At 46.6% G+C, this 23,269-nt stretch overlaps 1 protein-coding gene across 1 annotated transcript in view; it reads left to right on the forward strand.

Annotated features, from left to right (window-relative positions):
• The window catches only part of DAZL (deleted in azoospermia like), a 66,214-nt gene extending 58,567 nt beyond the window's left edge, over positions 1-7,647 (forward strand). The window contains exons 7-8 of the mRNA XM_040433995.1: positions 6,632-6,709; positions 7,600-7,647. Coding sequence (XP_040289929.1) covers positions 6,632-6,709; positions 7,600-7,647 — 126 coding nt within the window. The remainder of the gene's footprint in view (positions 1-6,631; positions 6,710-7,599) is intronic.
• Positions 7,648-23,269: the final 15,622 nt, after the last annotated feature.

A 23,269-nucleotide genomic window follows, 5' to 3' on the forward strand; every position in this document is an offset into this window, starting at 1 on the left:
GCTGCTGGGACACCTGCTGCCTACCCTCCCCAGAGCACTGCCCTCCCTTGGAGTCAGATGTCTGAAGAGGTGACTCCCTGCTGGTCTGGACATCGAGGGAGCATGCTGAGCAGATAAGTATTGCCTGCTTCAATCTCCCTTCTCTCTCTTCCCTCCCCCCTATCTTCATGCCGTTTGTCTGGCACTCTGAGGCCGCCTGGGTGAGCTGGAAAAGGACCTGCTGGGGGCATTTTTTCCTAGGGGAGGGGGCCTTCCGGGTAGGGCTGATGATTCCCTATCTTCATTTTTCCTACCTGCCTACAGCTCAAACGGCAGCTTAAGATCGGCAGAGACAGGACGCCTCTGCATATGATTATTTCTGTTCCTTTAGACTGCGGCCGCTGCGCTCTCTGCAGCTCCCTGCCGGACCGCTCCGTCATTCATTAACCCCCGCTGCGCCGTACGGCTATGGGGTGTAGTTTGAATCGCGCGCTTTTTTCGCGCCGCAATGACGCGCTCAAGGGGGCGGAGCTTCGGCGTCCGGCCTGTTTTCTCCTTACTCCGGAGACTCTGCTGGATTGTGGCCGTGCAGCTCCTCAGTGACCGGAGACTTCTGCCTTTTGCCTGGGTGGTAGGAATTGCAGCAACCTGGTAGGAAATCTGATTTACATTGGAATCCATCATGCCTAAACCTGGGGCCCCTAAGCCTTCCAAGGCTCCCTCTCAGGCTCCACTGGAGTCATGTAAGATATGCCTTAGGCCTTTTTCTGTCACTGGTTCTTGTGACTCATGCCCTGCTCCTATACAGGATCAGCCTCCTTCTCTTGCTCAGCCCGGTCCTCCCTCTGCCCCTGCGGAACCAACGGTACCCGCCTGGGCCTCCGCCATGTCTAATGCGGCAGCTGATCTGGCCTTAGTTGCCAAGGCAGCCATGTCCTTCATGGAGCGCATGGCGGCTACTACCCCTGTGGCAGCCACCACTCCATCTCCTCTCAGTGACTCTCACAGAGGGCGTCTGACTTCTAAAAGGCAGCGTGAGCGGCAGCATTCCTCCTCGGATGACTCCGCTTCTCCCCCTCGCCTTGAGGCATGCCCGGTTGACTCTCCCCCCCCGCAGGGAGCGCAAATCCGAAGGGGAATTGTCCGGATCGGACGAAGTCACGGAGCGGGAACCCCTGCCTAAGCTTTCCACCATGGTAACCGAGTTGGTGGCAGCCGTCCGTGACACTTTTAATATACAAGGGGATTCTCCTCCCTCCACTAGTCGGGAGTTCTCCCTTTTTCCACCTAAGAAGCAGGAGTCCGCTGTGTTCCCTATTCATGAGGAATTCATTGCGGTCATATCAAAAGCTTGGGATCGTCCTAATCAAAAGTTTTCGGCCACCAAGCGTATGGATACACTGTATCCTTTTCCAGCTGACACAGTGGAAAAGTGGACTTCTTCCCCTAAGGTAGATCCTCCGGTGGCCAGGTTAGCCAAGAACTTGGCCCTTCCCGTTCTAGACGGTTCCTCTCTGCAGGATGCGGTGGACAGACGTTTGGATTTACTTTCCAAGTCTATCTTCTCCCTGGCGGGCGCTTCCCTGCGACCGGCCTTCGCGTCAGCTTCGGTTGCCAGAGCCCTTACAATGTGGTTGCAGCGCCACCACCAGGATCTGTCAGAGCAGGACGTCTCTGCAGATACTCTGGATTTTATCATTCAGATGTCTCAAGCTTCCAAATATCTCTGTGAGGCTTCAATGGACATCAGCTCCCTCTTTGCCCGTATTTCGGCCCTCTCTGTCATTCAGCGCAGGGAGGTCTGGCTGAAGGTGTGGGATGCTGATGCCTCATCTAAGCGTTCACTCGCTAACCTTCCCTTTGAAGGGTCCAGGCTCTTTGGGGCTCAACTAGATGAATTTATTTCGGCCGCAACTGGGGGCAAGAGCACTCATCTACCTCAGCCCAGGACCAAGCGTCCCTTTCGGTCTCGGCCTTCAGGTTTCCAGGGCCAGTCCTTTCGTCGCTTCTCCACTGCCAGGACGCCGTCTTCCTCATCGGCAGGGGGGTCCCAGGACTCCCGCAAGAAGCCTTTCTTCAAGCCCCAGCCTTCTTGGCGGCCTCGGGCGCAGTCAGCCCGTCCTCCTGCTCCCAAGCAACCCTCCGCATGAAGGGGTGCCCCCACCCCTCGTGGTGGGGGGACGTCTGCTCTCCTTTCAACAGGTTTGGAGGGCTCACGTTCTGGACGCCTGGGCTCTGGAAGTGGTGACGTCCGGTTACAAGTTGGAGTTCGCGTCCAGTCCGCCGGAACGTTTTTTTCCCTTCTCGCGTTCGGGGGATCCGGCCAAGGCCTCGGATCTCTTTTTTGCGGTCTCCTCTCTTCTGGACCGTGGTTGTCATTTCCCCCGTTACCCCAGAAGAGCAAAGACAGGTTTTTACTCAAACCTGTTCGTTGTTCAAAGGAGGAGGGGTCAGTGCGTCCGATCTTGGATCTAAAACTCTCCACAAGTTTCCTACGGGTGCGGAAGTTTTCGCATGGAGTCCCTTCGCTCCGTTATTGCTTCCCTTAGAGTCCAGGAGAATTCCTCGCGTCTGTGGACATTCAAGACGCCTACTTGCACGTCCTATTGCAGATGTCCCCACCATCGGTTTTCTGCGCTTTGCCATAGGGGGGCGTCATTACCAGTTCGTCGCCCTACCTTTTGGGTTGGCGACCGCCCCTCGGGTTTTTACGAAGATTTTGGCGCCTCTCATGGCGCTTCTTCGCACCAGGGGCATCTCTTTGTTACCATACCTAGACGACATCTTGATAAAAGCTCCGTCTCTTCCACAGGCCGAGGACAGCGTCCGAATCACCGTTCAATCCCTGGAACGGTTTGGGTGGCTGATCAATCTTCCCAAGTCCTCTCTTCACCCCTCCCAGAGACTCTCGTTCCTGGGGATGATCTTGGACACCTCGATTTCTCGGGTGTTTCTTCCGGATTCCAAGGTTTCCCAGATTCGACTGGCAGTGGTGTTTCTTCTACGCTCTCCACGTCCCACCATTCGGGAGTGCATGCGGGTGCTGGGCCTTATGGTCTCCTCTTTCGAGGCGATTCCGTACGCCCAATTTCACACTCGTCCGCTACAACAAATGATCCTTGCCCTCTGGAACAAGAGCCCTCGGGGCCTAGACACTCCTGTTCTTCTGTCCCGGCAAGTTCGAGCTTCTCTCCCTTGGTGGCAGGCTTCCCTCAACCTATCGTCAGGAAGGTCCTTCCTTCCGTTCTCCTGGACGGTAGTCACCACCGACGCCAGCCTCATCGGTTGGGGAGGTGTTCTCCGGAACCTCACAGTTCAGGGTGTCTGGTCGACGGAGGTGTCCCGTCTCCCGATAAACGTCTTGGAACTAAGGGCGATTTTCCACTCCCTCTCCCACTGGACTCCTCTCCTTGCAACTCGCCCGGTGCGTGTTCAGTCGGACAATGCCACGGCTGTGGCTTATGTCAACCATCAGGGCGGGACCCGCAGTCGGGCAGTAATGCAGGAAGTAGCGAGGATCCTCTTATGGCGGAGTCGCATGTTCCAGTATTGTCGGCAGTGTATATCCCGGGAGTCGACAATTGGACGGCGGATTTTCTGAGTCGCACCAGGGTGGATCCGGGAGAATGGTCTCTCCATCCGGAGGTTTTCGAGGACATCTGCAACCGATGGGGCTGTCCGGACGTAGATTTGATGGCTTCCCGGCTCAACCACAAGGTGCCGGTGTATCTAGCCCGCGCTCGAGACCCGCGGGCGGACGGGGTAGACGCGCTGGTAGCTCCATGGCAGCGGTTCAGCCTCCTTTACGTCTTCCCTCCGATTCCTCTGTTGCCGAAGGTGCTGCGCAAGATAGAGGCGGAGGGGATACCAACCATTCTCGTCGCCCCGTATTGGCCTCGCCGCGCCTGGTTCTCCAGCGTCGCTCGTATGTTGGTCGACGTTCCGTGGCCGCTACCCGACAGAGAGGATCTCCTGTCTCAGGGGCCACTCTTCCACCAGAATTCATGGCAGCTGCGTTTAACGGCGTGGCTGTTGAGACCTCCATCCTAAGGAAGAGAGGCTTCTCTGATGCGGTGGTGAGAACCATGATCAGGGCTTCGGAGCCGGCTTCTTCACGGATCTATTATCGCACCTGGAAGGCCTTCCTGTTTTTTGTGAGAAGTCGGGCTACCCGCCCCTACGTTTCTCTGTCCCAGTGGTGCTGTCCTTTTCTCCAATCCGGCCTGACATGGGTCTGTCGCTCAGTTCTTTGAAGGGTCAGGTTTCTGCTGTGGCTATCTTTTTTCAGAAGTCCATTGTCCTTTTTGAGACCTGTGAAAACCTTCCTGCAGGGGGTGGCGCATTCTGTTCCCCGTATGTGCCTCCCTTGCCCCCCTGGGATCTCAACATGGTTCTGCGCGCCCTTCAGTCGGGCCCTTTTTGATGCCTCTGAGGGAGATCTCTCTGGTTTTACTCACCTGGAAGGTAGTTTTTCTGGTGGCCATATCCTCCATCAGGCGAGTTTCGGAGCTGGCCGCACTTTCCTGCCGAGAACCTTTTCTGGTCTTTCACCAGGATAAGGTGGTGCTCAGACCGGTGCCTTCTTTTTTGCCCAAGGTGGTTTCTCCCTTCCACCTTAACGAAGATCTTGTCCTGCCCTCTTTTTGTCCTTCTCCGGCGAACCCCAAGGAATGCGCTCTCCACTCTCTGGACGTCGTCAGGGCTCTGAAGGTGCACCTGGGGGCTACTGCCTCCTTCCGGCATTCAGACTCTCTCTTTGTGATTCCTGAAGGGTCTCGTAAGGGCCTGGCGGCTTCCAAGGTCACCGTGGCGCGGTGGATCCGTTCCGCTATTGCTGCGGCCTATCGCGCTCGTGGCCAGGTTCCGCCGTCACGGATTACTGCTCACTCCACAAGGGCAGTGGGAGCTTCCTGGGCTAGACGCAATCGCGCATCAGTTTCCCAGTTGTGTAAGGCGGCCACTTGGTCGTCCTTACATACTTTCACAAAGTTTTATCAGCTACACTCTCTGGCCTCGGCTGATGCTGTTTTTGGGCGCAGGGTATTGCAGGCTGTGGTTCCTGTTTAACTGCGGGACGTTTATTCCAGGCGGTGTTGGTTTGTTTCTTGTTCCCACCCCATGGACTGCTTTGGACGTCCCATGGTCTGTGTCCCCAATGGAATGAACGAGAAAAGGAGAGTTTTTGTGAAACTCACCTGTAAAATCTTTTTCTCCGTCTTTTCCATTGGGGGACACAGCTCCCGCCCCTTTTTTATGGTTTTCGCCTTATGGTGTGCGGGTTGTGATGGTTTCCATTGTGTTTTATTCCGTTCTCCTTCTCCTACTGCTTTTGCAACGACTGAAGTTCTCCTGGAGGTGCCTGGGGGTTTAGCCCAAGGAGGAGGAGCTTCTTTTTTTTGCATAGTGTCCCTCCTAGTAATATCTCTAAGCTATATCCCATGGTCTGTGTCCCCCAATGGAAAAGACGAGAAAAAGATTTTACAGGTGAGTTTCACAAAAATCTCCTTTTTGCGTTGCATCAGCACTGCAAAGCCAATGTGTAAATTCATCCTTTGGCGTGAAATATTCTGCAAAGTCTGCATAGGCTATAAGCTGAGTTAGCTGTCTATTTGCAGCACGTTGAGCACTAAGAAGTTCTTCCACCTGCTGACCACAGTCTGTGAAAGGGTTTTGTTCTTTTTGCAGCTTCCATATTGTACACGCATTTAGTGTGCCATCAATGAGGAAGGATGTGTCTGCCTCCCAAATGACAGTGCCCCAGAGCTTATAAAATATAAAACCAATTGTCTGGTTTCAGGAGGAAAGCGAACAACCCTGCGTATCCACCTGCAGTAAGGAACGAGTAAGTACTTATTGACAAATCACACAATGCCATTCCGGTTTCTTCTGGCTGATGTGGCTACCAGATGCAGAGATGACGTCACATTCATAAGAAGTGACTGATGCAATCAGTCACTGGCCTTGTTGGGTAAACCATTGACGTCACCACTGCAGCAGTGTAAAGAGAGTCTGGTGGGGAGAATTGGAGCCGCGTTGTAGAATTTGTTCAAGTAAGTACTTACCAGTTTCCTCCTGAAACCATACAGTGCTTTCTACTTTCACGTATGCGCTCTTGGTGTCCGGTTTTGAGATCCGGCAGGGCATCTCAAGACCACAGCAAAAGACATCTGTTTGAATCATACAACCGGCTGCATGAGTTCAGAAGGGATCCAGGTTTATTATATCAAAAATGAAGAAACCGGATCCAGCACTAGAACCATTGTAAGTCTATAGGTGCCGAATCAGTTTTCTTATGTCTGAAAAAAAACCGCATCTGGCACTATTGACTTGTATGGTTTTCCCATGCCGGACACAAAGCCGCAGCTTGTGCAGCAGTTGTGTCCGGTCACAGAATGCAGCAAACCGGAACGGAATGCATTCTGGTGCACTCCGTGTCGGTTTGTTAGTTTTGTCCCCATTGACAATGAATGGGGACAAAACTGAAGCGTTTTCCTCCGGTATGTGTAGTGACATCTAAAAATAAAATCAGGTTGAGCAGTTATCTAACGATATGTAATATTGAATCGTGGTAGCAGGAACTGTTCATTCACTTCACATATACAATGCCTGAAGGTGATCCTTTGTGTGTTCTGAAGCCATTTTTATGTTCTAGACTTGTCCTTACCCAAGCAACACACAGATCATGTATCCGATACCAGTGGGACCGTCACATGGATATTACCAATACCAAGTAAAGTGTCTATTTTAAGGGTATTTGTAACTTCTACAACCTATAATTTATAAAAAGATATAGATAAATAGATTTTTAATTTTTTTTGTAGGCACCACCACCTCCGCAATGGCCTAGTTTTGTTTCTCCACAGGTAGATGTAAGTGTTTGAATATTGGTCAGATTCTGGTGGTATGTTATGGCAGAGCGGAACCAACTGGTTACTGCCTAGGGCAGTGATGGCGAACCTTTTAGAGACCGAGTGCCCAAACCGCAACCCCAAAACCCCCTTATTTATCGCAAAGTGCCAACGCGGCAAGTTAACCTGAATCCTACAGTCCAATATAGTATATCTTTCATGTACTTTATCATGTAGTAGCTATAATAGCCTGCCTACATTCAGTGCGCTGCCTGTGCTGTTCATGGTGCGTCCTGCGCTGATGAATGGCAGGAAAGGTCTAAGGCATATTGGTACACTCAGACTTTTTCCAGGGTGTGGGTGCCCACAGAGAGGGCTCTGAGTGCCGCATCTGGCACCCGTGCTATAGGTTCGCCACCACTGGCCTAGGGCCTGGGCCTACACCGCAACTGTTTGTAGCGCAACTGATTGATTTTTAACTGTTGAACTACAGCTGCAGCCCACAAGATTGCATTCAACTGAATACATTCATCTGGACTGCAGCTGTAGTTCAATAGTTAAAATCAAAAAGTTGCAGTGTAGTCCTAGCTTAAAGCTTCCCTATGCGTTCTAGAGAGTGCTGCCGCTCTGTTTATATTGCCTTTTTTATGTGAAAATTACACCATGAAATTCATGTTTTGTTTTTTTGTTGTGTTTTACAAGCTTATTGCTGGGGGGGTTCTTTAGTTGCATGTTTTTCTAGCTTGTTCTTAAGACTGTTTTGTCCCTAAAGAAAAGCCTGCAGGGAAAAGCCCTGACTCTGCTCCTCACCCTGAAGTGAGTAATTCAGGTGGTGGTTGCCTCACTATTGGTTGGCTGTGGGTTCATGGAGCTTAGCTTGAATGGTGGGCGGTTCCCCCTCCTTACCAGTGCTCCATATGGGATACAGGGGTTGGCAGAAGCTGCATGATGGTATTAGGGACAACACTACAGGTAAGTGAACCATGCATGTAAAATAGTGTTGGTAAATTCGGATTCATCCACTTTTGGATGAATCTGAATCTTTTAAATGTACGTGTCACATTGTTAGAGTTCTCGATCTGTACCTGTAATAGAATGTATGGGCTCAGCTGAGGCCACATGAAGATGGCCGTCAGTAACGCGAGACTGAGTCTCGTGCATGCGCCATTGCTTTAAATAGCAGCCTATGCAGAACTGTATTATAAAACAAACTTAGATTCATTATTGTCGGGTATATAAAGCAAATGCATTTATGTAAAGATAAAAAAATTTAACGGATCAAAAGAAAAATTATGCAAACGATATTGACCCGTGAGATGGACATAATCATCTCAAAAAGAGTTCGATCAAGAACCTGATTATTTTGTGCAATCAGTAAAACAGGGTACAAGCGTCTATGCAAAAATATAAATGGTTTATTATACAATAGTTTAAAATACAATCAAAAATTAATCAACGTAAATTTCAATAATATACAATGATATGCAGTACCCAGAATTCACCACTACATGGTGCCAACAAAACAATACTCAACAAACACAAGAATATTATGCAATACAGCTTTAAATTTGTGAGAGATATACAATCAATGGATTATGTGGAAAACTCAATCAAGAAGATGACAGATACGAGCCCTTGCTCCGCCCAAAAATGATGACCAATCTCCGATAATGGTAGTATTGCAACAAAACTTATAAATTATTGGCTTGATGTCAAACTAGGGAATACTAAGATTCCCAACAGAGAGTTTCTCCAATATTATCCCCTTTATTCAGTTATATGCATCGTAACTGAAATCAGAGAAAATACTGATGTAGCTACTAACGTTACACATCCGCAAATGAGCGGGTATCTGACTAAGTATCAAGCCAATTAATTTAGATCAATACTACATAAAACAAAAATACACATTACCCAAGGGTCAAGTGATGTGCAGAGTCTTGGGGCAGCCAGCTCTCAAGAGTTTTTCCCGATAATCCAAATGATTCTCCAGAGATCTATAATCCAAATGTGTTTTTTCTTTCTCCTTTTTTTTTTAAATCTGGTTTCTTAACCCAAAACTTATCAGATGAACACGCCCTCCGAGTTTGGAACTTTCCAGTCATTGTTGGATGGGTGTGTGCATTGATAAGGAGCATGACGTCATAATACTACCCAGAATGCACTTTTGCTACTGAGTAGTATACCTGCTCATATCTAGGTGGCACTGTTGTATAAGCAATAGGCATCATACCATTAAGGGTTAACTCATACATGCCTGATATTTTCAATACTTCACACCTCTGACATCTGGAGGCCTTTTCTCAGGGCCGAGGGACAAACTTTGATACATGAATATATACTTTGAGGAACATCTAGACAATTCTCACACTGTGGAATTCATGTTCAGATAGGAAAAACAATGAAGCCTCAGAATCTGCAGGTGCGGTGTATCTTCTAACTTTCTAAATGTATAATATATTGTTACAATAACACTAGCTTTTGAACAGCACAGTAATCTTCTCATGGACTTACTTTGGCCTACGTGAAAATCCATACAAAACAGTGAATATAAATCAACATTGCTCTTAAAGGCAATGAATACCCATTATAACTAAAATAAGTAGATATAACGGTTTACACTTATGAAAAAGCACAACATTATGGATTCTGGCACAATCGATGATTCGTTGTGTAAAACAGTTCATGTGCCGCCACTTTCAGTAATGGCACATAGTCTCGCATTACTGTTGGCCTTCTTCATGTGGCCTTAGTGGAGTTCACACATTCTATTACAGGTGGCAATCAGGAACTCTAAAAATGTGTCACAAAAAGCTAACATATTCAGATTCATCCAAAAGTGGTAGAATCAAAGTCTACCAACACTAATGCAAAGTTTCAGGTAAGTAGAACCATGCATGTGTTTAACCAGTCTGCCTCACAGGTTGTAATGTACGGCGATGGGCAAACATGGCGCGTGCAGCAAGCATCCTGGCCGGCTGTTCTCCTCTGTTTCAAACAGCAGAGACCCTCGGCTAATTACTGCGACCAGCAATAATGCCGATCGCGTTCATTAAAGCCTTTAGAAAAAATATAAAAAAAATATAAATTTAAATCACCCCCCTTTCCAAAGAATAAAAAAATAAATAAAAACATAAAGAACAAAAAATATAAACAAGAGTATCACCGCCACCAAAAACACCCTTACTATTTTAAAATATTAAAATATTTTTCCAATACGGCGAATGGCATGAAAAAAAAGGGTCAAAACGGCCAGTTTACCATTTTTTTTCATCGCTTCTTTTACCCCAAAATTTTTTATAAAATGTGATAAGGTCACATGCACTCCAAAATGGTATCATTAAAAACTAAAGATTGTCCCGCAAAAAATTTGCCCCCACACAGCTCAGTAAATATAGCTATAAAAAAAAGTTATGGGGGTTAGAAAGTTTTAATTTTTACACTATTTAGACATAAAAACCTATACATATGTGGTATCGTTGTAATCGTACTGAGAATGAAGGGCATAGGTCAGTGTTGGCGCAAACGGAACGCCGTGGAATCAAAACTTGTAAAACTGTGGAGGAATTGCATTTTTTTTCCAGTTTCCCCCCCATTTGGAATTTTTTTCCCCGCCTCCCACTACATTGTATGCCATATTAATTGGTGGCATTAGAACGTACAACTTGTTCCACAAAAAAATAAGCCCTCATACCGCTATGTGAACAGAAAAATTAAAAGATATGGCTCAAGGAAGATAGAGAAGAAAAAACCTTTGGTATTCTAAGGGTTAAGAAAGCACCCAACATTCTGTTTTGTCAAAGACTAAGGCTACTTTCACACTAGCGTTCGGGGCTCCGCTTGTGAGCTCCGTTTGAAGGGGCTCACAAGCGGCCCCGAACGCATCCGTACTGCCCTAATGCATTCTGAGTGTATGCGGATCCGCTCAGAATGCATCAGTCTGGCAGCGTTCAGCCTCCGCTCCGCTCAGCAGGCGGACACCTGGACGCTGCTTGCAGCGTTCGGGTGTCCGCCTGGCCGTGCGGAGGCAAGCGGATCCGTCCAGACTTACAATGTAAGTCAATGGGGACAGATCCGTTTGAAGATGACACTATATATGGCTCAATCTTCAAACGGATCCGCCCCCATTGACTTTCAATGTAAAGTCTGGACGGATCCGTTCAGGCTACTTTCACACTTAGAAAAATTTCTAAGTTATAATGCAGACTGATCCGTTCTTAACGGATACAAACGTCTGCATTATAGGAGCGGGTCCGTCTGATGAAACATCAGACGGACCCGCTCTGAACGCTAGTGTGAAAGTAGCCTAAATCTTATCCAGGTCTAGCAACTTGATTGGTTTGTGTAAATTACATTAACCCCTTCAGGACACAGCTATTTTTCACCTTCCTGAGGGGGCAAAAATTTGAAAATCTGACTTTCTCGCTCGTATCATTGGGGGACACAGGACCGTGGGTATCACTAGGAGGTGACACTAGGCTGAAAAGTGATAACTCCTCCGCTGCCGGCTATACCCCCTTCAGCCTGCAGAGAGCATATCGGTTTTTAGCTTAGTGTCGTAGGAGGCAGACCTCCCTGATTTAGCAGGGCGGCTTCCGTTTCTTATTTTTTCTTTCTTGTTTTATCTTTTTCCCTTTTAGGTAAGGTAAACAGGCGTCTACCCCGGGAGCTAGACCGGTGTCGGAATCCCTCACCGCTCGACCTCCCCAAGAAGCAAAAGTGGACCAGGGCAGCCCAGCTCCCCTGCTTCCCGCAAGCCAAACAAAGGGTCACCTGGATCCGGTGAGACCCCCGCCATTCCAGTCTCCTGTCACTTCGGGTGCCAGTTGCTGAAGAGGAGACCCTGCTGGTAATCTGAGGAGGGGTGAAGAGAAGAGGATGAAGATGGGGTGAGTAGTCCGGATTGGGTGAGTATAGGGCTGCAGCTAACGATTATTTGAATAATCGATTAGTTGTCGATAACTGCATCGATTAATCGGGAAAAAAAACCAAAATGACAAAAAAAAGGGGTTTATATGATTTTACTTGAAAAATTATGTTCAAAGGTCATATTGAAACAAATTGTGGATGGCACTATTATGGGGGATCTGTGGATGGCACAGTTAAGGAGGGGATCTGTGGATGGCACTGATATGGGGGAATCTATAGATGACACTATATAGCATCTTATGCTATATGTGTCATCCACAGATCCCCCTCCCCATAACAGTGCCATCCACGGATCCCCCTCCCCATAACAGTGCCATCCACAGATCCCCCTCCCCATAACAGCCCCGGCCCCGCTGCCACAGCAGACTATTCTGGCAGTAACTTTTACTCAGCGCATCTTTATTACCTTACAATGAAGCTCCGGTAACAGGCAGACTTTATGAATGAAGCAGGCACGTCACGTGAGTAAGTGACGTTCCGCCGCCGCCTGCTCTGCCTAAGATGCGCTGATTTAAAGTAAACTGCCCACCCGCATAGCAACAAAACGGCGATTATTCGATAACAGGATTCGTCGACAACGAATCCAGTTATCGAATATTATCAATAAAGTCGATTAATCGTTGCAGCCCTAGGTGAGTATCAGCCTTTCTCACCCCCCTCTCCACTACGGTTTTGGGGAGTGAACACAGTGAGTGTTCTTTATGTGTAAAACTTTAAGGGTTCTCCTATCTTGTTCCTTAGGCCCTGCGGACTGCGCCATTTTCCCAGCCTGCGGAGTGTGCTCCTGCGGCAGAGGGCGCCTTTCTGTGCTCCATGCTGGGTCCCCTCCTTCTACTGCTGACCGGGCAGCGGTCGGCCGGGTGGGCACTTTATTCGGGCCGCGGGGTGAGCACCCGGGCCTTGTCTGACACGCCAGGGGGCCTGCGAGCCCTCCGTTCCCCGGGCGGCTGAATGGGCATTCGGTTGGCCGGGTGCCGCAAAAAATGTAGGCCCCGGCTTCATTCGCACTTCAGTCCAGGTCTCTCTGGGCAGCCGACCGGCAGTGCTTTCCGGTCGGCCGCACAGTAAACTTTAGGTCCCGGCTTTGCGGCAACTTCATTCCCAGGGTTCATCTCTCTGGTGGGAATTCTTCCCGCCTAGCTGTTGCCTTCCCCCAGAGCCCGCTGAACTCCGCCTCGGTCTTCAAGGCAGGGTTAACCCTTTCTGACCAGCCACCTCTTTGAGGCCGGCACCAGACTTTCCAGGGTTCCTTTTGGCAGGCATTGTGCTTTACTATGGAAGAATTTAACCCCTTCCTGCCTCTTGTCCACTTGAGGCTGGGGCATTTCGGTTTAAAAATAAAATAAAAAACAAGATAAAAAAACAAAAGGTGGACCCATATAGGTCCTGCCTCCCTCAGCCCACATCACCGCAGGACCACCCTTATTGTGTGGTACCACACTGAGCCCGTGCCCTATTCCGAACAGTGGAGGATCTCTCTGTTTCCCAATCCGCCCTCCGGGGCCGTTTGGTTGATAATTCTCCATCTGCGCAAATCCAGTGGAGGACATCTGGAGGATTCCCAATCCGCCCTCCTGGGTCGTCTGGTTGATATTTCACCACCTGCGCAATCCAATGGGGGACCTCTGGAAGTTCCCAATCCACCCTCCGGGGTCGTCCGCCTGCGCAATCCGGTGAGTGGACCTGTAGAAGTTCTTATTCCACCCCATGGGTAGCTTGGTTGTTATATCACCACCGGCGCAGCCTGCAACTGCCATGGGCTAGATGCTGAGAGGTAGAACGGCGCACTAGCGGGCCAGAGCTTGACATATTTCCTCCTTGCTCACCTCTGCACCCCCACCCTTCCTCCCTAGGGTCACGCTCAGAACCCTCCCTTCCTAGAGGGGTTAGTTCCGAGGGGGGGCGATCAGTTATTCGGACTCTGACATGAATCCGGTTCAATCTTCCAAGATTGTGTCCATGCTAGCCAGCAGTACTGGTAGTATAGAAACATAGAATGTGTCGGCAGATAAGAACCATTTGGCCCATCTAGTCTGCCCAATATACTGAATACTATGGATAGCCCCCGGCCCTATCTTATATGAAGGATGGCCTTATGCCTATCCCATGCATGCTTAAACCCCTTCACTGTATTTGCAGCTACCACTTCTGCAGGAAGGCTATTCCATGCATCCACTACTCTCTCAGTAAAGTAATACTTCCTTATATTACTTTTAAACCTTTGCCCCTCTAATTTAAAACTGTGTCCTCTTGTGGTAGTTTTTCTTCTTTTAAATATGCTCTCCTCCTTTACCGAGTTGATTCCCTTTATGTATTTAAAAGTTTCTATCATATCCCCTCTGTCTCGTCTTTCTTCCTAGCTATACATATTAAGGTCCTTTAACCTTTCCTGGTAAGTTTTATCCTGCAATCCATGTACTAGTTTAGTAGCTCTTCTCTGAACTCTCTCTAGAGTATCTATATCCTTCTGGAGATATGGCCTCCAGTACTGCGCACTATACTCCAAGTGAGGTCTCACCAGTGTTCTGTACAGCGGCATAAGCACTTCACTCTTTCTACTGCTTATACCTCTCCCTATACATCCAAGCATTCTGCTGGCATTTCGTGCTGCTCTATTACATTGTCTTCCCACCTTTAAGTCTTCTGAAATAATTACTCCTAAATCCCTTTCCTCAGATACTGAGGTCAGGACTGTGTCAAATATTCTATATTCTGCCCTTGGGTTTTTACGCCCCAGGTGCATTATCTTGCACTTATCCACATTAAATTTCAGTTTCCAGAGTTCTGACCATTCTTCTAGTTTTCCTAAATCCTTTTCCATTTGGCGTTTCCCTCCAGGAACATCAACCCTGTTACATATCTTTGTGTCATCAGCAAAAAGACAAACCTTACCAGCGAGGCCTTTTGCAATATCACTTATGAAGATATTAAACAAAATCGGTCCCAGTACAGATCCCTGTGGAACCCCACTGGTAACATGACCTTGTTTTGAATGTTCTCCATTGACTACAACCCTCTGTTGTCTGTCACTCAGCCACTGCCTAATCCACTCAACAATATGGGAGTCCATGCTCAATGACTGCAGTTTATTGATAAGTCTTCTATGTGGGACAGTGTCAAAAGCCTTACTAAAATCTAGATATGCGATGTCTACTGCACCTCCACCGTCTATTATTTTATTCACCCAGTCAAAAAAATCTAAGATTTGTTTGACATGATCTCCCTGAAGTAAACCCATGTTGTTTTTCATCTTGCAATCCATGGGATTTTAGATGTTCCACAATCCTATCCTTTAATAGGGTTTCCATTAATTTGCCTACTATTGATGTCAGACTCACTGGTCTATAGTTGCTCGATTCCTCCCTACTACCTTTCTTGTGAATGGGCACGACATTTGCCAATTTCCAATCTTCCGGGACGACTCCTGTTACTAATGATTGGTTAAATAAATCTGTTAGCGGTTTTGCCAGCTCACCACTAAGCTCTTTTAATAATTTTGGGTGTATCTCATCAGGCCCCTGTGACTTATTTGTCTTCACCTTAGACAGCAAACTTAGAACATCTTCCTCTGTAAAGATACATGCATCAAACGATTTATTAGTCATTCTTTCTAGTGGAGGTCCTTCTCCTTTTTCTTTTGTAAAAACTGAACAGAAGTATTCATTAAGGCAGTCGGCTAGCCCTTTATTCTCTTCTACATACCTTCCGTCCTTTGTTTTTAATTTAGTTATTCCTTGTTTTAATTTCCTTTTTTCATTTATATATCTGAAGAATGTCTTATCCCCTTTTTTCATAGACTGAGCTAGTTTTTCTTCTGCCTGCGCTTTAGAAGTTCTTATAACTTTCTTGGCCTCTCTCTGCCTAATCTTGTAGATTTCCTTATCTTCATTGCTCTGTTTTTTTTTATAATTACAAAATGCTAGCTTTTTATTTTTAATGATTTGGGCCACTTCTGCTGAGTACCACAGTGGTCTCCTCCTTTTTTTGCTTTTACTGACAAGTCTAATGCAATTTTCTGTTGCCTTCAATAATGCACCTTTTAAGTAGTCCCATTTCTCCTGGACTCCATGTAATCCGTTCCAGTCTGATAAGGACTCATTTATGACTAATTTCATTTTTGAAAAGTCTGTTTTTCTAAAATCTAAAACTTTTGTTTTTGTGTGGTGGGACTCTTTCACAGTTCTTATATTAAACCACACTGACTGGTGATCACTAGATCCCAAGGTTTCGCCTACAATGACATTATATACCGAATCCCCATTTGTGAATACCAAATCCAAAATGGCCTCCCTCCGGTTTGGCTCCTCAACCACTTGTTGTAGAGATAACCCCAGTAGGGAATTTAGAATATCTGTACTCCTGGTAGAACTTGCTATTTTGGTTTTCCAGTTTATATCTGGAAGATTGAAATCTCCCATAATGATAACTTCTCCTTTCATTGTCATTTTAGCTATTTCTTCAACTAGTAGATCATCTAGTTCTTTAACTTGACCAGGTGGTCTATATATCACACCTACACGAGTTACTGCATGGTTAGCAAACTGCAACGTAACCCAAACTGACTCTATGTTGGCCTCACCAACTTGTATTAGGTTAGATTTAATGCTATCTTTCACATACAGGGCCACTCCTCCTCCTTTCTTGCCTTCTCTGTCTCTTCTGTATAAAGAGTACCCTGGTATGGTTATGTCCCAGTCATTTCTTTCATTAAACCATGTCTCCGTAACAGCCACTAAATCTACATTCTCAGATGCCATTATTGACCCAAGTTCATTGATTTTTTTACCTAAACTGCGAGCATTTGTAGACAGGACTCTGAGCTTATCATTTCTTAACCTCTGTGCTTCTGACCTGTTCTGGCATTGTTTTGGGGGGCAATTGGACTCTTTTATTTTCACTCTTTTGCCCCCCCTTCCTAGTTTAAATACTCTTTTCGCAAATTCTTGGAGTTGTTCACTAAGTACATTTGTTCCTTTGAGAGAAAGATGCAAACCATCTTTTTTGTACAGTTCCTTTCTATTCCAAGTAGAGCTATCATGAGAAACAAAGCCAAATCCTTGCTCTTGACACCATTTACCAAGCCATATGTTGAACTCCTTTATGCGCCTCTGCCTATCATTCTGAACATTATGCACAGGCAGAACTTCAGAAAATGAAATGGTGGATGCAAAATCCTGTACGTCATTACCAAGTGTGATAAAAGATTTTTTCACCTCTGACACTTCATTGCAAGCCAGGTCATTTGTCCCTAGATGGACAAGAACATCCACGTCCCCTTCCTGCTTTGCTTGCTTAACAATATTAATAATACGTCTTCTATCTTTTCTAGCAGTAGCCCCAGGGAGACATCTTACAAAACCATTTTCTTTAAGCTCCACACTTCTTATGATTGAATCACCCAGCAACAGCTGCTTCCTTTGAGACTTCACTTTATCTTTTTTGTTGCATATATTAGACATAGGAGTCGATGGTTTCTCACCCTCTGTGCTTGAGTCCATATCCATGTTGTCCTTACATTCTGAGAGTGCTGCAAATGAATTATGGAGAACCACCGACTGTGGGACATGTCTTCTATCCACCACTCTAAGACTTCCAGAACCTACAGTAACCCATCTGCCATTTCTGGGGGTCCTCTGTGGCAGTGGCATTGCAGCAGTCCTAGCTGGAGTTTGTTTAACAGATAATTTTAAATATTTCAGCTTTCAAAAATGCAATTTCCTGCTGCAGTAAGGAGAACTGTCTACAGATCTGACAGCATCCGAATCTCCAAATAGTGGAACATGAAATAAATGCACAACAATTCCTGCACTGAACCAAGTCTGCCATTTTAACCACCTCAGCCCCCAGTGCTTAAACACCCTGAAAGACCAGGCCACTTTTTACACTTCTGACCTACACTACTTTCACCGTTTATTGATCGGTCATGCAACTTACCACCCAAATGAATTTTACCTCCTTTTCTTCTCACTAATAGAGCTTTCATTTGGTGGTATTTCATTGCTGCTGACATTTTTACTTTTTTTGTTATTAATCGAAATTTAACGATTTTTTTGCAAAAAAATGACATTTTTTCACTTTCAGTTGTAAAATTTTGCAAAAAAAAACGAGATCCATATATAAATTTTGCTCTAAATTTATTGTTCTACATGTCTTTGATAAAAAAAAAATGTTTGGGTAAAAAAAAAAATGGTTTGGGTAAAAGTTATAGCGTTTACAAACTATGGTACAAAAATGTGAATTTCCGCTTTTTGAAGCAGCTCTGACTTTCTGAGCACCTGTCATGTTTCCTGAGGTTCTACAATGCCCAGACAGTACAAACACCCCACAAATAACATTTCGGAAAGTAGACACCCTAAGGTATTCGCTGATGGGCATAGTGAGTTCATAGAACTTTTTATTTTTTGTCACAAGTTAGCGGAAAATGTTTGTAAGAAAAAAAAAAAAAAAAAAACATTTTCCGCTAACTTGTGACAAAAAATAAAAAGTTCTATGAACTCACTATGCCCATCACGAAATACCTTGGGGTCTCTTCTTTCCAAAATGGGGTCACTTGTGGGGCAGTTATACTGCCCTGTCATTCTAGGGGCCCAAATGTGTGGTAAGGAGTTTGAAATCAAATTCTGTAAAAAATAACCAGTGAAATCCGAAAGGTGCTCTTTGGAATATGGGCCCCTTTGCCCACCTAGGCTGCAAAAAAGTGTCACACATCTGGTATCGCTGTATTCAGGAGAAGTTGAGGAATGTGTTTTGGGGTGTCTTTTTACATATACCCATGCTGGGTGAGATAAATATCTTGGTCAAATGCCAACTTTGTATAAAAAAATGGGAAAAGTTGTCTTTTGCCAAGATATTTCTCTCACCCAGCATGGGTATATGTAAAATGACACCCCAAAACACATTCCCCAACTTCTCCTGAGTACGGAGATACCAGATGTGTGACACTTTTTTGCTGCCTAGGTGGGCAAAGGGGCCCATATTCCAAAGAGCACCTTTCGGATTTCACTGGTCATTTTTTACAGAATTTGATTTCAAACTCCTTACCACACATTTGGGCCCCTAGAATGCCAGGGCAGTATAACTACCCCACAAGTGACCCCATTTTGGAAAGAAGACACCCCAATGTATTCGCTGATGGGCATAGTGAGTTCATGGAAGTTTTTATTTTTTGTCACAAGTTAGTGGAATATGAGACTTTGTAAGAAAAAAATAAATTAAAAAAAAAATCATCATTTTCCACTAACTTGTGACAAAAAATAAAAAATTCTAGGAACTCGCCATGCCCCTCACGGAATACCTTGGGGGGTCTTCTTTCCAAAATGGGGTCACTTGTGGGGTAGTTATACTGCCCTGGCATTTTCCAGGGGCCCTAATGTGTGGTAAGTAGGTAAATGACCTGTGAAATCCGAAAGGTGCTCTTTGGAATGTGGGCCCCTTTGCCCACCTAGGCTGCAAAAAAGTGTCACACATCTGGTATCTCCGTACTCGGAAGAAGTTGGGGAATGTGTTTTGGGGTGTCATTTTACATATACCCATGCTGGGTGAGATAAATATCTTGGTCAAATGCCAACTTTGTATAAAAAAATGGGAAAAGTTGTCTTTTGCCAAGATATTTCTCTCACCCAGCATGGGTATATGTAAAATGACACCCCAAAACACATTCCCCAACTTCTCCTGAGTACGGCGATACCAGATGTGTGACACTTTTTTGCAGCCTAAATGCGCAAAGGGGCCCACATTCCTTTTGAGGGCTATTTTTAGACATTTGGATCCCAGACTTCTTCTCACGCTTTAGGGCCCCTAGAATGCCAGGGCAGTATAAATACCCCACATGTGACCCCATTTTGGAAAGAAGACACCCCAAGGTATTCAATGAGGGGCATGGCGAGTTCATAGAATTTTTTTTTTTTTTGGCACAAGTTAGCGGAAATTGATTTTATTTATTTTTTTCTCACAAAGTCTCCCTTTCCGCTAACTTGGGACAAAAATTTCAATCTTTCATGGACTCAATATGCCCCTCACGGAATACCTGGGGGTGTCTTCTTTCCGAAATGGGGTCACATGTGGGGTATTTATACTGCCCTGGCTTTCTAGGGGCCCTAAAGCGTGAGAAGAAGTCTGGAATATAAATGTCTAAAAAATTTTACGCATTTGGATTCCGTGAGGGGTATGGTGAGTTCATGTGAGATTTAATTTTTTGACACAAGTTAGTGGAATATGAGACATTGTAAGAAAAAAAAAAAATATTCCGCTAACTTGGGCCAAAAAAATGTCTGAATGGAGCCTTACAGGGGGGTGATCAATGACAGGGGGGTGATCAGGGAGTCTATATGGGGGTGATCACCACAGTCATTGATCATGCCCCTGTAAGGCTCCATTCAGACGTCCGTGTGCGTTTTGCGGATCCGATCCATCTATCAGTGGATCCGTAAAAATCATGCGGACATCTGAATGGAGCTTTACAGGGGGTTGATCAATGACGGGGGTAATCAATGACAGGGGGGTGATCAGGGAGTCTATATGGGGGTGATCACCACAGTCATTGATCATGCCCCTGTAAGGCTCCATTCAGACGTCCGTGTGCGTTTTGCGGATCCGATCCATCTATCAGTGGATCCGTAAAAATCATGCGGACATCTGAATGGAGCTTTACAGGGGGTTGATCAATGACAGGGGGGTAATCAATGACAGGGGGGTGATTAGGGAGTCTATATGGGGTGATCACCACAGTCATTGATCATGCCCCTGTAAGGCTCCATTCAGACGTGCGTTTTGCGGATCCGATCCATCTATCAGTGGATCCGTAAAAATCATGCGGACGTCTGAATGGAGCTTTACAGGGGTGTGATCAATGACAGGGGGGTAATCAATGACAGGGGGGTGATCAGGGAGTCTATATGGGGTGATCAGGGGTGATCAAGGGTGAATAAGGGGTTAATAAGTGACGGGGGGGGGGGGGTGTAGTGTAGTGTGGTGCTTGGTGCAACATATTACTGAGCTACCTGTGTCCTCTGGTGGTCGATCCAAACAAAGGGGACCACCAGAGGACCAGGTAGCAGGTATATTAGACACTGTTATCATAACAGCGTCTAATATACCTGTTAGGGGTTAAAAAAAAATCACATCTCCAGCCTGCCAGCGAACGATCGCCGCTGGCAGGCTGGAGATCCACTTTCTTACCTTCCGTTCCTGTTAGCGCGCGCGCCTGTGTGCGCGCGTTCACAGGAAATCTCGGCCATCGCGAGAGGACGCGCCGGCGCGTCCACTCGGAATGAATCAACCACCTCCAGGACGCGTCTGTGCGTACAGCGGTCCGGAGGTGGTTAAAGAGGAGAAAAAAAAAATAAAAATTTGTAACTTTAAATCAAACAAATCTTACCTTTTTTTTTTTTTGTATTGTTTCCACCTTCCAGCCTACCTCCTGACTATCTCCTGCAATATCTCTTTACTAGTACTTAAGGTAGTACTTGCAGCTAATGAATTAGGCCAGCTAATGAGTCTGTCTCTATATATACACACACTCTTTCCCAAACTCCTCCCCCAGCAACAAATGTAACACCTTAGTGAGCTAGGCTCATTAGCAAACGCACAATAGCAAACCCTGACCAAATTCCTTACCTCTTCTCAAGCAATGATCAGCAAAAACAACACAGATGAGCCAGTTGGAGACTCTAAGCCAATCTCTTGCAGTATCTCTTGAATCTCTTCAGTCTCCTGCAATATCTCTTTACTAGTACTTAATGTAGTACTTGAAGGTAGTACTTGCAGCTATAACAGTATGCATTACCCCCTTCCTTAGGCGGCATTTGCACTACTACTGGATACAGTACTTACCTTATGTATTACCTCCTTCCATAGGTGGACTAACCACACTAGCACTGGTCTCAGTGCAAGCCATAGGCGTTCCGCCTTCCGTAGGTGGCGGAATTGCAGTTCCACTGGGTACAGTACTGTCTGTATGCATTAGCCTCTTTCATAGGTGGTTATGGCATTATCAATGGTTGCAGTGTTTACCGTATGCATTATCCCCTTACATAGGTTGTGGAATTGCACTTCCCACCGGGTACAGGACTCGTCATATGCATTACCCCCTTCCATAAGGGGCATAATTTCTCTACCATTGGATTCAGTTCCTGCCGTGTGCATTACCCCCTTCCATAGGTGGTGTACTTGCTCTACCTCGGGATACAGTACTTGCTGTATATGTTTCTCCCCTTCATAGGTGGAGTGATTGCACTGCCACTGAGTGCAGTGCTTAACGTAGGCATTACCCTCTCCATAGGTGGGGTAATTACACTACCGTTGGATACGGTTCTGACTATCGCGGTACCCCCTTCCAAAAGTGATTCGTTAACGGGGGAAATCACTAAGCATCTTTGCATGCTATAATTCAACTACGCCACAACACTAGATGCCTTGGCTTCCTTCACAGGTGGGTCGTGGCAACAGTCGGTGCCCGCTGGTGCCTTGTACTTCTTATCTGTAACGGGGCGCCGAAGGCGCACTCGGTCTCTCATCAGCCGCAGACCTGCTGCTTAGCTTCGGGAGCAAGGATCTGTGTTCGGCCTCGTTCCCAGGGCGGCTTTTGCTAGCTGGGAGGCTCCCTGCTCCTAGGTCTGCCTTGAGCGCCGAGCTGATCACTCGGTGCTCGACTTGTCTGTCTGTCGGTCATGTGACGCTGGCCACGTCACATGACCCTCACTCCCCACTATAAATACAGGCAACCTGCTGGCTACAGGGTGCCTGTGATTTTGGTCCTTTAGGCTGTGTATTATTATTGTTGTTATTAAGCTTACCTTTGGAATTGACCCTTGATCTACTTCCTGACACCTCTTCTGCCTTCTCCCTGAACCTTGACGCTACCTCTCGGTTTTTGACCTCTGCCCGCTCTCGGATCTGTCTGTCTTCTCCCTTGTACTGACGTGACCTCCTGGACTGACACCGGCTAGTTGACCCACCTCGCCCTTCTGTTTTTGGTGGTACCTTGCTTGTTCCACCTCTCTGTCCGCTCAAGTGCTACCTCTCATTGGCTGTCCGTTTCCCTGCTGTCTCTAGCTCTCTGCTTGCACTTACTCAGGTCAGGGACTGTCGCCCAGTTGCGCCCCGTCACCTAGGGCGGGTGGTGCAAGTAGGCAGGGACAGGAGACCGGATGGCAGCTCAGGGGGTGCACCTCCACTCTATCTTTATACCAATGACGCTACCCTGTGACATTATCTAGTGGTATATGGACACTGCCACTGGATATTGTGGCTAATTCCATATTGTATCCTTATTTTCTTCCGGCGCTGGTTGAGGGCACAAATATGTCGACCTTTGTTCTCTCAGTGGGGTCACCCAGCAACACTTGTGTCCTAGAGACCCCCCATCCCCATGGGCCTCCACCGTTCAGGTCGGTCATGGTATTTGTCCTCGACAACGTGTAGTGTGCATGTCACTACTCAGAATATTGTGATTACGATCCAGCGAGCTGAATGTTGCACTGTATTCTTTGTCCACCACTCTTCCTTATCTAGGT

This window comes from Bufo bufo, chromosome 5, assembly GCF_905171765.1.
Source record: "Bufo bufo chromosome 5, aBufBuf1.1, whole genome shotgun sequence".
Taxonomy (NCBI): Eukaryota; Metazoa; Chordata; class Amphibia; order Anura; family Bufonidae; genus Bufo; species Bufo bufo.